At 48.0% G+C, this 15,409-nt stretch overlaps 1 protein-coding gene across 2 annotated transcripts in view; it reads left to right on the forward strand.

Moving 5' to 3' along the window:
• Positions 1 to 15,409, forward strand: part of TRAPPC9 (trafficking protein particle complex 9) — a 200,014-nt gene that overhangs the window by 122,600 nt on the left and 62,005 nt on the right. For both annotated transcript variants that reach the window (XM_038759976.1, XM_038759977.1), the window contains one exon: positions 11,673 to 11,826. In XM_038759976.1, coding sequence (XP_038615904.1) covers positions 11,673 to 11,826 — 154 coding nt within the window. The remainder of the gene's footprint in view (positions 1 to 11,672; positions 11,827 to 15,409) is intronic.

A 15,409-nucleotide genomic window follows, 5' to 3' on the forward strand; every position in this document is an offset into this window, starting at 1 on the left:
TGATTTTCTAGAAGGAAACTGCTCCCTTGGGGCACCTGGTACCATCAAGAGCCTTGGGTTAGTGCTTTCTTCCTACTCCATGGTCATCGGGGTCACCCTGCCAACAGTGAGGATTCAGTCTCCCGTCCTGGGTCGGGACCCAGGCTTGGGACAGGGCTGTAAGCACCTCCAGGTGGGCCTGACCAGACTCGGCATTTCCTCTCCCTTGTCAGACCATGGGGGTCAGGGGCCAAAATGCAAAAGAACTGTATGCCCGGCTTTTTACTATTTCACTCTCGGGGGCTGGTTTTCATATACTCTGATCTTCTCAAAGTTCTGCTGGAAGAGAGCTGCACCTCTTCCGATCACTGCCCTCCAGGCTGATGGGTCCACCACGGTGGTCTCCCAGCAGTCCACTTACTGCTGCATCTCACTCCCTTGCCTGTGGCTTGGGAGATGCTTAACCCCCTACCAGGCTCCCTCTCACCAGGGCCCCCTAATCAGCTGTCATTTCATAGAGGACTGTCCAGTTGGTCTTTCCAGTATCTGACCACCTCCAGTCTTGGGGGCTTCTCACTTGATGTAGCCCAAGCCCTTCGAGCTGAAGGAAAAGTCATTTTCCTCCAGCTTGGCCTTGGAGAGAAATGTGGTTTAGCTAGCCAGCCTCCTCCTCAATCACTCTTCACTCACTTGGCACCAACATCTTCTCTAGCCTTCTGCTGACCAGGTGAAATACAGTTATGCCTTGTGAATTTGGAGTAGCAGGGACCTGAAAGAGGGAGGAGGCTGGGCAGCTGTGGAGAGTTTTGGGTTCCAGCAGTAGTAATAGATTTGGAAGGCACAGTTGCCTGCGAACCACAGTGCCGTGTCATTCTTAGCGTGGCTCAGTGGAAAGAGCCTGGGCTTGGGAGCCAGAAGTCATGGGTTCTAATCCCAGCTCTGCCACATGTCTGCTGTGTGACCTTGGTCAAGTCACTTAATTTCTCTGAGCCTCAGTTCCCTCATCTGTAAAATGGGAATTAAGACTGTGAGCCCCATGTGGGACAACCTGATCACCTTGTATTTCCCCAGCGCTTAGAATAGTGCTTTGTACATAGTAAGCACTTAACAAATGCCATCATTATTATTCTTTTCTTTCAAGACAGAGGGTTTCAGCTCTCCCCGTTTTCAGAGCTTTCCTGAAGTTTTCCCTGATTAACTTTTCTTCTCCCCAGGTCACATCCGCCCAGCTACCAGCTGAGCACTTTTGTAGCACTTCTGCATTCACAACCTCCTGAGGGTACACTTTGACTTGCATGTTCTACTATTTAAGCACTGACTCATCCACAGAGACACTTTTTCATTCTCTTCTTCCTCCTTTCTGTAATTTATTCTGTGTCCGTTTTCTCCAGTAGATCCTAAGCTCCTTGACGGGAGTGATCATGTCTTCTTCGTGTGTTGTACTCTCCCCAGCACTTAGTGCAGTCCGCAGTACACCTTTTAGGTGCTTAATAAATTCCAATGATTGACTGATCCTGGGATGTATTCACAGCACTTATGATGTGCAAGAGCTTGGCAGGACTCCTTCCATTGCTCTTTAGCTGGTCAGCATCTTAGTAGGAAACTCTGTGCAGTTTTGATCATGGCATTTGAAAAAGGATATTGAGAAACTAAGGGGGAGTCCAAGTGAGGAGCCAGGGGCTGATTGATGGGATGTGTTGTGAATATTTGTCTCCCTCCGTCGGCTCCGTCACCATCCATCTTGGCCTTGTTTTCTCGGGGAAAGGCCTTTAATTTTTTTTGGCCGCATTTGAATTTGCCCTCATAGCACCCGCTGCCAAGGATTTGTGAGCCTCAATAAGTTTGCGGTAAGACACGAGAGGTCAAGGCAAACGTTTCATCAATGTTGAATGGACAGATGCTAAGAAATTTGCAGTAAGCCTGCTGGTTACATCTGCCAAGATTACTTACCCAGCCATCAGAGAGAGGGAAACGATTGCAGGCCAAGGAAAAACAGAAAGATGCGAATAGCTCTTTGGACAGAAACGATCTGCCTCAAGAAGGTTTCAGATCCAAAGGTTTCTTTTTAGAGCACCCTCAGCCCACCCAGACTGCATCGGTGCTCTCCCTTCACATCGTAGCAAGGAGGCTCTTGGGGAATTCGGGAGTGATCATCTGACAGCGTGGGCCTGCTGGGCAGACACGACTGTGGCACGCGTGTGGCATTTGAACCTGGGTGCCCGGGCCTCGGTTTTCCTGGGCGGCAAGATGGCAGCCCCGCGTCCCTGGAGAACCGGTGGTTTAGTCTTCCAGTTGGTCCCGAGAGTCCCGAGTGATGTGGATTTTCTCCAAAAACCAAAAGATTCCAAAATGAGCACGGTTGCATGTTTTGTGGTGCCAGCCAGTGGCTTGTAGAGCTCTAACAGACTTGCATGCTCAAAGATGGCGCTGCTGACAGTGAGGTCCTGTCCCGGTGTACCATGTAGTCCTTGTTCTGTTTCCAGTCTACCTCCTTATGTCCGGATCTTTGTGAGGCCTTTGCTTGAGGAGAATCACCCCTCTTCTGTTTGTGCCCTTCAGGCCGCTCCATCAATCACTGCACCCTCCTCCCACTCACCGCCCCCTGCTCTGTCACCTTTTGGCCCATAAAGTACTCAACCCCCAATGGAACCCATGGCTCTTTCTCTTTCAGTGGCGGGTTCTCCAGGCTTATCTCAGAGCTCCGTTTTCATGAGTTTCCTGGGTCTCTTCTCTCCGGGTAATCACTCTGAACACAGGATCGGTTGTGCCCGGAGGTAGTGCATTAGAACCAGTGTTCCGTGGAGCCGATGCCAGGGAGACTGATGAGGTCTGGGCTGACGCGGCCTGTTTTCCCTTCCCCTGCAGCACTGCCTATGGGGTTGGAAATTTCAGGTGAACTCACCTCATCTTCAGAGCGCACCCATGTAACAGGCCCCTCGTCAGCTTCTCGTCAACCGCCTCCAAGACAAATTCTCATTTCCACGCTTAATTACTTCTTGGGACCTGCAGCAGAAAGACCATCAGGAGAAAGAACTGCAAGGAGGTGAAATGGCAATTAAAAACACCCTCCTTCTCTTTCTCTTTCTCCCTATGCAGCTGAGGCTTGGTTTGCTGTAAAGAATGGATTGTGTTTGTTTTTTGGGAAAAAGCAATTTATCTGTAATTTTGAAGAGGAGCCCCTGGTCTTTCATGTGGTATTATCAGCCACAGCTGAATCCTGCTGAACGCGATTTCAAATTACACAGTAATATTCTCTTTGGTTATGCTTGTGCTTCTCCGCTGACATCATTCTCTTCCCAAGTTGCAGTTGTCTCCGTCTCCCCGGAGGGGAGAAGCCCCAGATCTGGTGGCCACCGGGGCCAGGACCCGCCCTCAGCAAAGTGTTAGGGGCAGCTCAGGTGCGCACCTCCACTTTTCCCAAATTGAGGAAAAACAATGAGGTTTCAAACACATTAGCTTCAGAGGGAAAGGTGAGAGAGCCGTCTATGGAATCCTGCTGACATTTCCCTCCTTCCCAGACCCAGCACAGTCCTGGCCGATGTCCTTCTGGACTGGTCACTCTACACATGATGAAAGAAGCAGCAGCACAGCTGGTGTTAGCCTGCGCGTCTGCTCTCTTGGAAGCTCACGCCGGGTTTGCCACCTGGCAGTCCCGCATCATTGGAAGCCCATTGGCTACCATCCAGGGCCTGCTGGGTTTGCTGGCGGACTTTGGAAGTACAAGGAGAGGATCAGGAGACTGTGAACTCAAGAGGGTTTGAATCGATGCGAAGACATAGAGGTAGGGGCGAAAGAGGAAAAACAGTGATTTTAGAAGCTGGTAAGGAGTGAATGGAAGTGAAGCCATTTCAGTTAGGGCAGGAGGGGATGGGCAGTGATACAGACAGAGGACCTTGGTGGTTCCATGGTGAGGTTGTATGTGGGCATGACCCACTAGGAAATAACCATAGCAACACTGAGGAGCTGGCCAACTCATTGAGCCAAAGGGGAGTTGGGGAGGCTCCCTTTGGTGTCCAGCATTGCGTACTAACCACCTGGCTTCACCCAATGCCATCAGCTCTAGCTCCAAATACAAAGAACAGCAGTATAATTTGGGTCACCGATTTTGTGGGCCAGATTTAAAGCAATGGCCTTGTTCCTTATATTTCCCTCCCTGAGCCAAGTACAGTGGGGATGTGTCCAGGTACCCGGTGACGGGTTGCACACAAGCACTGCTCACATCAACCCTCTGAAGCAAAGAGGGGTTTGGGTTGGTGGGGATCATTTTCTGGCAGTGCCAGAGGTGTTTGTTTCCGTCAGTAGGTTTTGCACTAGCTGGTGCTTCTTGCCAAAAAGACCAACCCAACAACCATTAACTCCCTACTTTGCAACTTTGTTCTACCACATCCCGTCTACCCATTTGCTCATTAAGTCCACTCCTGCAATGGGAACATGATCGACAGACAGACACAGAGGAAAGGAAAAGAATCAGAAAGGCCAATCTTGCAAAGCAAAGCAGTATGTTGACAGAGGAGCCCCATACCAAGTTCAAAGCCTATAAGGCAGTTGGTGAACTGAAAGGGGCATGTGCAAGCCATGAAGCCTTAAAGACAGCATACATGCATGTGCACTTTTAATTGTATACTTCTCCAACCTTGACCAATACCCAACGGTTGGTTTTGGCGTGGCACTTTTGGGTGAGGGCTGTGGGAAATTAGCAGAGAAACTAGTATAGGGTGAGTGAGAGTCTGACTTTCCTCTGTTAGGACTTGGCAAGTCAAGTTGGACATCATTCCATCCTGGTGTGTTTCTGTTCAGAACTTTTTAACTCACCTGGGAGAACACACATCACTTCTGGATTTCTATCTAAAGTAGAATGAATGTTCTTAGAATCAAGTCAGTCAAGAATTTTGATAAGTACATCTTTCCTAGAAGTTTTATTTGAATCCAGGAGATTGTGAAGCTTCCACTCTGGGGCTAGTGGGCCTTGTGGGGGCACAGTGGGGTGGGATGTTCTGTTGAACTGGGGTGGAGTCAGATTGAATGTGAGTAGAAGAAAGTTAGGTTCTTTATTCCTCCTCTCTGCGTCCTCTTGTAAAACAAAGGCCCAGGTGTCCCATAAGAGCAGTTATCATTTTTATGGTCCTCCTTGGCTGATTTTGAAATAATTCTTAAATTTGATCGATCGCGGCACCTGATCTTTTTTTAACGTGTCGCCTTCCCGTGAATCCACTTGCCTAATTTCCCCCAACCGAATCACGGTTGAATCAAACTCTGAACATGGCATTCCAGATCCCCATTTCTAAAGGGAACTGAAATTGCCCGGGCTCAGTTCCAAGCCAGAAGGGTGGGGCATGGGCAAGACTCTTGGCCGAGAGTGGCTTCCCGACTATCCCGACTATTTGAAATCAGTGTACCAACTCTGTTGTAGTCTCACAGATGCTTCGTCCAATGCTCTACCCACAGTAAGCGGTTGATCAATTCCCTCGATCGATAGGTCTACCCAGGGCTGTGCTTTCACCACAGAGGTCAATGGACTGTGGCTGCTGTACTCTCCCCCTCCTCCCCCTCTCCCTCCCCCCCCCCGCCTTACCTCCTTCCCTTCCCCACAGCACGTGTATATATGTATATATGTTTGTACGTATTTATTACTCTATTTATTTTACTTGTACATATTTATTCTACTTATTTTATTTTGTTAATGTTTTGCTTTGTTCTCTGTCTCCCCCTTCTAGACTGTGAACCCACTGTTGGGTAGGGACCGGCTCTATATGTTGCCAACTTGTACTTTCCAAGCGCTTAGTACAGTGCTCTGAACACAGTAAGCACTCAATAAATACGATTGAATGAATGAATGGATGCTGTGACAGGGAATGCTCAACCAATGGGCTAAGCTGGGGCCAGGCACATGATCCCCTAAACGCTTTGGGTCAATTACAGTAACAATAGTAATAATAATTGTGGTATTTTCTAGGCACTCACTATGTGCTAAACACCATACTAAGCCCTGGGATAGATTCAAGATAACCAAATTAGACACAGCCCCTGTCTCGCATTAGGTTCACAGTCTAAGTAGGAGGGAACAGGTTTTGAATCCCCATTTTACAGATGAGGAAACTGACACACAGAGAAGTTGTGACTTGCCCAAGTTCACACAGCGGGCAAGTGGCAGAGCTGGGATTAGGATCCAGGTCCTCTGCCTCCGAGGCCCGTGCTCTTTTCATTAGACCACAGTGCTTTGCACCTGAGATTCTTGGGGTCTACACCCAGGGCTTACCACAGTGGTCACAGATCCCAGGATGGTGAGGCTCTTGGGTGAGTGAAATTAGTTGGTGAAGAAATGGCATAATTTTAGGATTGTGAGAGGGTGTGTTTGTGTGTGTGAGAGTGAGAGAGAGACACACACACACACACACACACACACACACAATTGATTGGGACAGAGAAGTGTTGTGGAGAAGATCAGGGTGTGTCTGTGGGGGCAGGGGCCACGATTCTGTGTGCTTTGTGGACCAAGGATTTTATTAATAAAGTGGATTGAATTATTAGGACAATGCAGCTTTACACCAGGATATATATATATATATATATATGCAAAGGTAAATCAATATGGAATTAATCAAAAGAGAAAAAAGGATGGAATCCTTGCTCCACATCTTGCTGACTCTGAGGAAAGAGGAGGGCTGCAATAGGCCAGGTGATTTGAAGAGTAAAGCAGCCTCTCATTTTATTCAATCCTCATTTCGATGCTAAGGGAAAGTGCTTAAAGGCTATGAAATAAGTGCCCATCAGCAGAAATGAAAGGTGATTTCAGAGATGTGTTCTTGCTCCTGGCTGTGCCGGGGGGAGATGGTATGGGGCCTCGTGATTCTCCGACTCCAGAGTTGGATACTCAGGAGCATGGCCTTGTGGTCAGGCTGGAAAGTATTGGGGTTTGAATCAAGCTGAAGCTGTAGCCTGAATCAAAGACAGTTGGGTGTGGGGTCTCTGGCCCCAGGTTTTTCGGTCCCTAGGGATGCTATGACTTTCACTAGTCTGTTGGCCTCTGGAGAGTTGGCAGTCACAGTTGCCGGGGAAGGTCACAGTTTTTTTTTTCCATCATTAGTACCACAGTAGACATGAGTTGTCGATTGCAAATATATATGTGTGTGTATATATACACACATATATATATATACATATATATACATATATAAGAGAACACTCGCGGGCCGTATGATCTCCGACCAAGTAGGTGCTGGGTGATTGGTTGGTGGGGCCTCGCCCCAGCTCAACCTCTTGGCAAAGAACTGAACATCTCTGGGCCTGGTCTCTGGCTACACCAGTAGGGGAAATACAAGCAGCTGCCTCTGCTCACCTGCCCTGCTGAACAGCCACACACTTTATACACACCCTTTGCACACATAATAATAATACTAATAATAATACTAATAATAATAATAATAGCATTTATTAAGCACTTACTATGTGCAAAACACTGTTCTAAGTGCTGGAGGTTACAAGGTGATCAGTTTGTCCCACGTGGGGCTCACAGTCTTAACCCCCATTTTACAGATGAGGTAACTGAGGCACAGAGAAGTTAAGTGACTTGCCCAAAGTCACACAGCTGACAATTGGCGGAGCTGGGATTTGAACCCTTGACCTCTGACTCCAAAGCCCGTGCTCATTCCAGTGAGCCATGCTGCTTCTCGTGCATATACACAATACACACACACACAAAAAAAAAAAAAAACCCACGCATGCATATGCGTGGCCCAGTGCTGGGGTTCTTGCTTGCTCTCGATTGATTATTCAAGTCACTTTTGAGGTGGCGGAGCTCGGAACCTTGGGGTCTGGCCTCAGGTGATGATGTCATCAGTTGTGTCTGAAACCAGGTCCTCCCTGCCTGGATTTCGGTTTTCCCATGTCCCAAGTTTGGGAATAGGTTTGTCGATCCTGTCAAAGTCCTCCATGAGATTCCGGAAACTTTTACATCCCAGCTAGCTGATCTTGTCATTTCAGTGATCTCAAACAATGAAGCTCTCCCGAGCATGTTTATTAATTTAATTGGCCTTGTAAGGGTTCATGGGAAAATTATCTCTGGCTCGATGTCATTCAGATATTAATGAAAACGCTCTTTCTTCATAAAATCAGTTTGGGGCTCAGGAAGGAAATTGGGCCTAGGGTTTTGCAGAGTTATTGCACAGGCAATCATACTTCACTATGAAAAGTGACGCCGTTGATTGTTCTCTAACCTGGTTCTAAGCAGAGTACTTTGGGCACAGTAATCACTTAATAAATACCAGTAAAAAATGCAGAACAGACTGATATTCTGGAATCATCTGAAAGGACCCGGTTACATTCTGTCTTCATTTGGGACACTGCTAAACTTGGACCTCCAAGTCACTCTGAACAACTTTTCAGTTTCATTATCTGTGGGTGGCCCTCTGGTTCCCCCCCTTCTTGGATTGAGTCATCACTCATCCATCATTCCTGGCCGGAGACACCTTCTTTTCAGGCCACTTGGATGACATTCCTTGGGAAGACTAAGTCACACGAGATGGGAATCAAAATCACTGCCATGCCCCCTCTCCCTCCCCCCCCCCCCAACCCCCGCCAGCTCCTGTAACAAAATTATCTGGATTGAGCATTGGCCTGCAGTGTATGGCTGCCGTTCTGCTGGAAAGTCAGAGGTCCCGTCTTGCAGCATGCAGTGGGCAAGTTTCAGAGGGCAGCTGCCAGGGGATGTTCCCCTTCCCCAACATCAGCCCCATCCGGGAATTCACAGGGCTCTCATTTCCCAATTCACGGTCACAGCAGTGAGTTTGTTGGTTCTCACGCTATGACCGGAAGAAGTTGGGCAGCACGTGATAGTATCCTCATTTCACTAATGAGAGAACTGCAGCACCGAGAGGTTAAGTTTCTTGCCCCAGATCACACAGCAGGTCCATGGCAAAAATGGGGCTGGAACTGAGTCTTCTGCATCCCAGCCCCCAAAACCGTGTCTTAGACTTTGCTGTCTCGCGCGGTGAAGAAGTTGTACATTGGGGTGGCTTTGATCGATACACTGTCCCATGCACCAGCTGGGTTGGCCGCCCTCCCGTCTCACTACCCGGGCAAAGCGTTGTCACCACTTAGCGGTATGCAAATCATGTGGTCAGTCCATCGAAGACCGATGGTGAGGGTTGTAGTGCCTTGCAGTCTGACTACACTTCCTCCAGGAGAGATGTGCAGATGAGTTGTCCTTGTGTCGTGAAATGGCTTGGGTGGATGATGGGGTGCAGACTGTCCAGTTCCTTCCTTGGAGGATCTTGGGAGCTGTACCTCTTTCATGTCTTCTTCTACCAGCTGCTTTTTCATTCATTCATTCATTCAATCGTATTTATTGAGCGCTTACTGTGTGCAGAGCACTGTACTAAGCGCTTGGGAAGTACAAGTTGGCAAAATATAGAGACGGTCCCTACCCAACAGCGGGCTCACAGTCTAGAAGGGGGAGACAGACAACAAAACAAAACATATTAACAAAATAAAATAAGTAGAATAAATATGTACAAGTAAAATAGAGTAATAAATATGTACAAACATATATACATATATACAGGTGCTGTGGGGAGTGGAAGGAGGTAAGGCAGGGGAAGGGGGAGAGGAAGGAGGGGGCTTAGTCTGGGAAGGCCTCCTGGAGGAGGTGAGCTCTCAGTAGGGCTTTGAAGGGAGGAAGAGAGCTAGCTTGGTGGATGTGCAAAGGGCTTTCCCTCTGGCTAAAGTGCCAGCCAGGAACAGTGCTCTCTGGTATGAACCCCTGCCCCGAGAGTTTGGATTATTTTAGGACTAAAGCAAATAACTTCAAATATAATTGTTCCATTATTCCTTAAAAAGCCCGCCAGCTTCCCCTCCACATTTCAGCAAGGTCGTAGGCTGAGGGCCAGTCAGGGAAGTGAGCCGGCAGGAATGATCACCGGGATTTGGAGGGAAAGGGGCCTCTTATGTGGGAGGCTGCAAGAGAGGGCGGGGCCTCCCTGCCCGGAGGAAGGGGAGACTGAGGGTCTGAACAAGGGGCTTGGAATTCCATGCGGACTCAGGGCTTCCCGCTCTGGGCCAGTCACCCTGTCCCTTAGCAAATTCCCAACTGTCCCGGCTGCCACCTCTAGTACAGGTGTATGTGTTTGTGCTGCCCTCCGCACGGATGTGTCTGTGGACAGTCAACTAAGCAGTCAGGTACGCTGATTGCTCCCCTGATGAATATATCTATGTCTGTCTTCTCTTTTAGGCTCTAAGTCCCCTGAGGGCAGGGAACCTGCCCTCTAACTCTGTTGTACTCTCCCTAGCTCTTAGTACAGTGCTCTGCACACCAACAATTGGCTCCCTGAGGACAGGGATCATGTCTACTAGTTCTACTGTAATCTCTTAAGCATCTTGTACAGTGCTGGGCACACAGGTGTCCAGTAAATACGATTGATTGCAAGTCGCAATCAAGCCATCGCAAGTCAGAGGTATCAGTTCTTTTTGGCTGTCAGGTACAGAGTGATTTCACTGAACTTCTCCTGACCTTTTTAGCAAAAGATCAAAAAAATGTTCTGACCTTTAGCTTTTGCCGGACAGGATGGTGTTTGCCTCTCACAGCTCCAGTGGGATGGAAAGGAATCTCATGTTGTTATTGCAAGGTTCTCAGGTCAGCCTGACAGAGGAAATGTTGCTGTTATCTAGCACTGCATGTCCAGGGAGCCCTCGAATCTCAGCCAGGAGCGTGGTGGTTGCTTGGTGGACTCTGTCTGCCTGTGGTCTCCTTAATCTCACTTGGTGGCTGCCGCCCCCAAACCAGGAAACCAGAAAGACGTGCCTGAAGTGTGGCGTGGCCTTGGTGGTGGTGTGGCCCAGGTAGTTCAGCTGTGAGGTTAATAATAATAATTAATAATTATGGTATTTGTTAAGAGCTTACTATGCACCAGGCCCTGTACTAAGCTGGGGTGGATACAAGCTAATCAGGTTGGACACAGTCCCTGTCCTGCTTAAGACTCACAGGCTTATTCCCCATTTTACAGATGAGGTAACTGAGGCACAGAGAAGTGAAGTGACCTGCCCAAGGCCACACAGCAGACAAGTGGCAGAGCTGGGATTAGAACCCATGACCGTCTGACACCCAGGCTCTAGCCACCATGCCATGCACCAACACTCACTGGTTTCCAGCTGTGCCATGCACAGGACCTGCGACTGCCACCATTCCCTCCCTGCTTAGACTGGAAACTCCTTGAAGGCAGCTCTACTCTACTTCCCCAAGTCCTTTGTACAGTGTTTGGCTCACAGTAGATGCACAATAAACGCTGCTGATGCTGAAATTCATCTGTTTTGGAGTATTCAGTTGTAGTCCCACCAGATGGAAAAATGGATTAGATGACCCCGGGTGCCATGCTAAAGAGAAATTAGAAATATGACATTATTTAAAATATGACGAATTTATTGCATCTTGTATCTTTCACACTTTGAAATGAAATAACGTGTTTACTTCAATTATAGGCAACCTCACAAGCTTGAATCTTGGTTTCAATGTACTGAATCAGCTAAAAAGACTCAAAGGTCGATATATCATTAGCAGCTATTTTGTTTCCTTTTACTGGAACAAATTTATTACAAATTACTAATTACAATGATTTGTTCTAATTTGTCACGCCTGGTATATATGGTCTGGCAGAGGACATTTGGAGAAACTTGCTTGATTAGTTCTTTTCTCTCTCTCTCAGCATGGCTATTCAGGTGGACAAGTTCAACTTTGAAAGTTTTCCAGGAACGCTCAGTGAAAGCCTTCAGTTTGCAAACCCAAAGCAACTGGAGGAAGAGCGACAGCAGGCAAGAGGTCTTGAGATCAATAGCAAACTGGACATCCATTGGCGTATCATATCCTTTTGGTGGTGCTGGAGTCTGGTGAAGGATTTATTCTCCACAGCAGCTTCTCCTTCCACAACGTTTCGGTTCATTGAAGGGGAAATGAAGTGAGCTACTTATTTAGAGCATTTTGTCTGTTGTTTAGTCTATTAATAGTCCAGAAATGTCATATGTTTACCTCTGAACAAAATGGAGGTCATCTTCATGAGGTCGTAACCTGTTTAAGACTGAATATTGTGCACATCTAATGAAAATTATGGCATTCTCTAAGAGAAATCTTTATTTCCAACTTGTAAATGATGTAACTACTGTGAAGTTCCCCCAGACATTAAGTATTGTCAAGTAGTTTCAGCAAAGAATTTGGATCAGATTTGATTGAAACCAAAATGGCCCTGTCTGGGCTACTAAGATTTTCAAGTTTTCGAGCAGGGAAGTATCCATAAGTGTGGCTGAAAAATATGCATTCCTCTCTGTTCACCCTTGAAACCTGTTCCATCCAGCCCCTCCCTGGGACCGGACCGGCCCTGGAGCACAGCAATAAATTCCTCCCCTGGATCGCTCCACTCCATTTGGCTGAGATCAGAGTCCCAGGCTCCGTCCTCAGGAAGAGAGGAGACTGGCAGCTCGCCTGGGGTCCCGGGCTTCACCCAGGAGGAAGGGAGGGACCAGCATGTTCAGGAAACAAATACCAAACAGGTAACAAAACCAGAAGACATAGCTTGGGTTGCCATTCCAAGTACATTTTGGGAAAGAAATGGATTTGGGGGGCTCAATTCATGTTTGTTTCGGGGGATTTTTTATTTAAATTTTTTTTTTTACAGTTCAGTTGAAAATTTGATTTACATTTAAACAATTTTGAGTTTTGTGTAGCTTCTGTGTCTCTGGTTTGGTATGGCACCATCTCTCTGGCAATGGGACTCTTTTCTGGAGCCTGCAATCGTGGGCACTCACTTCTGCAGCTCCCTGCCCAGACACGAAGCCGTCCATGCAGCCTAGCTTCACCATGGGCGGCAACGCACCCCACCATCGGCCGAAGCCAGAAGAGCAAGGCAAGAGCTCTCCCCTGGAGTGAGAGCAGCAATGACTCTCACACTTGAGATCAGGAAGCCCCGACCATGGGGGCCGGCTATTTTCCCACAAACATGTCCACTGCTCTTCCTCAAAGATTCTGCTAGGTATATTGCTCCACCATGGGAAAGAATGTGGAGGAATTTGATGATGGGAATTGAGTTCGCTTTCAGTAAGAACCCGGAGTCTCCGTCTTAAGCATCTGGTACTGACATCTGGCATCAAATGAACAGCAGAGTTTTGGTCTTGTTAGTCAAAATCCAAGCAGATGGGACAGCCAAAGTTTGAATTGGGCAATGCTCTCCTCATGTTCTCTACAGTCTATTTTGTCAATATTTAGGGCTTTTCAAACCAGTGAGTCTAACCTAACACCCACGAACCAGCCATTGCCATTCTCTGGCAAGTCAGGACCGAGACATGGATTTTTCAAAAGTGTATTTGTGGGTGTTTGATGACCGGGGCATGTCCCTGCAGGTCTGTCCAAAGGGGGAACAGTAATAACTTGGAAATGGCAATCATTTCCAAACTCTAGTCACCTCACGCCCTCCAGCTGGAACTGTCCTGTTGGAGCAGCATACCAAAAGGGGGACGCAGCTCAGGAGCGGGAGGTGATGAGTATCGAATTTCCATCATTTCGAGAAGCCTTTGCTCACATACACCATGAGCCGCGGGGCCTTAGGAGCCTGCTGAGGAAGAAACCCAGTGAGAAAGGAACCCAAAGACTCGAGGCACAGAATGGCACTCTTTGTACCCTGGAGGACCTGTTTCTGAGGCATTGGAGTGTCCAGCCAGAATGGCCACCTGGAATGGCCACCCGGGGTGACAGGCCCACAGCTGGTGAGCCCTTCCCATTGAGTTGAGTAGTGAGCATTTTGGGGGGAATCGCTTACCCTTATTCCCCTTGACTTGGCCCTTGGCTTCCTTCCTTCCCCAGGGATTCCTTAGCTTCAGTCTGACAGCTGGAACGGAACACAGATGGGCACTACTGCCGGGTATGGCCTGAAAGTCATGGTGTCAGTGTTTGTTGGAGGGCAGTACTCTCTGGCTGGGAGGTTGTAGAGAGGAAGCATTCGTTATCAGTCAGGTTGTCCCAGTGAATGTGAGAAGAACGGTTTTGCAGACCGAACTGTGCATTGGAAATAGCCACCTGTACCCATGACATCCGTTGCATTTCTCGAGATTTGCAGAGTGTTTGTGGGGAAGGGAGTCCACCTGGATTCAAGATTTATTTGATGTATGTGAATGCATTAGGGTTCATGCATTAGTAAGAGTAGACTCTTGCTTCGAGTCTGTATTTGTACCTCTACCTTCTCCCTTCCTTTTACTCTGCGGAAAAGATGCCTCCCCACAATTATCAATGCTGTAAATTACCCTGTCAGAACATTTCTTTGTTTCCCTTCGGCCTCTCTCCCTTCTGAGGTCTTTTGTATCTGCCACCCAAGCGTAAAAAGCATGGTATTATTCCTGGTGCATTATGTAGCCTGGAAATGTACTGGCTTTTGAGAATGCGCCACTCTGGCAGTCAGCAGCTTTGCAACAGACCTGGAGATGGGGTCAGTCCCCTGAGCAACAGTGGCCTGGGAGGGTTTTAGGAAGGAAAAATCGGTCTTCATTAAGCCTCATTTAAGCCCCTCACCATTCCATGGTTGGGGGCAGTTCCTCCCAGGAGGGGTTTCTCTCTGGGGAGGAGTGAAAATAGGAAGCCTGCATCTGTGATGTGGGAAACCTTCAAGGTGTCTCTCCCTCGCTGTCTTCATCCAGAAAGTGAGGAGTTAGTGGAGCTTGCTGGGAGTGTGACGAATAGACTGTGAGCCCTCTGTTGGGTAGGGACCGTCTCTATATGTTGCCCACCTGTACTTCCCAAGCGCTTAGTACAGTGCTCTGCACACAGTAAGTCCTCAATAAATACAATTGAATGAATGAATGAATCCATAGGGTCCATTCTGAGACGCTCACTGCCCGCTCTCCCTTGAGCTGGTGTGATTCTTCCAAGACCACGAGTAGAGAAACCTTGTTTCAGCCAAAGTGTGCCCCATCAAAAGAATGTCTGTCTTGTACCCATTGTTCCTCGGTTTCTCCGATTCCCGCCGGCAACTCTCATTTCATCTTCAAATACATGGTGTGGCCTGGGTGTACCTTGGGGCTGCTGGGAAGATGTGTTTCGTAATTACTCATAACTTCGACCAGCAGCCTTTGATCTCCTGGGTGGGTAGAATTGATTGCCAAGAAGGCCCGAGCATTTTGATTGTCTTGGGGCTGTAGAAGGTGACTGATTGTCTGGTGCTGTGGAATCTGAGTGAGCCCTCTGAGTGTGACCTAGATTTGATGGCCATTTTTCCCCTCCCCTTCATCCTCTGATGAGTCCCCAGGAATGCTAGCGGGCAGCGTCATTCTCCCATCACTTTTCAGAAACCAGAACCTTGAGGGCAAGGACCCCTCAGAACTGTGGTGTCATTTAAAAGTTCAGCTGAGACCTTAGAGAACCGAAGCCCTTCTAGGTAAGCAAAAACAAAAAATCATTTGAAGG

This window comes from Tachyglossus aculeatus, chromosome 18 (genome assembly GCF_015852505.1).
Source record: "Tachyglossus aculeatus isolate mTacAcu1 chromosome 18, mTacAcu1.pri, whole genome shotgun sequence".
NCBI classification, from domain to species: Eukaryota; Metazoa; Chordata; class Mammalia; order Monotremata; family Tachyglossidae; genus Tachyglossus; species Tachyglossus aculeatus.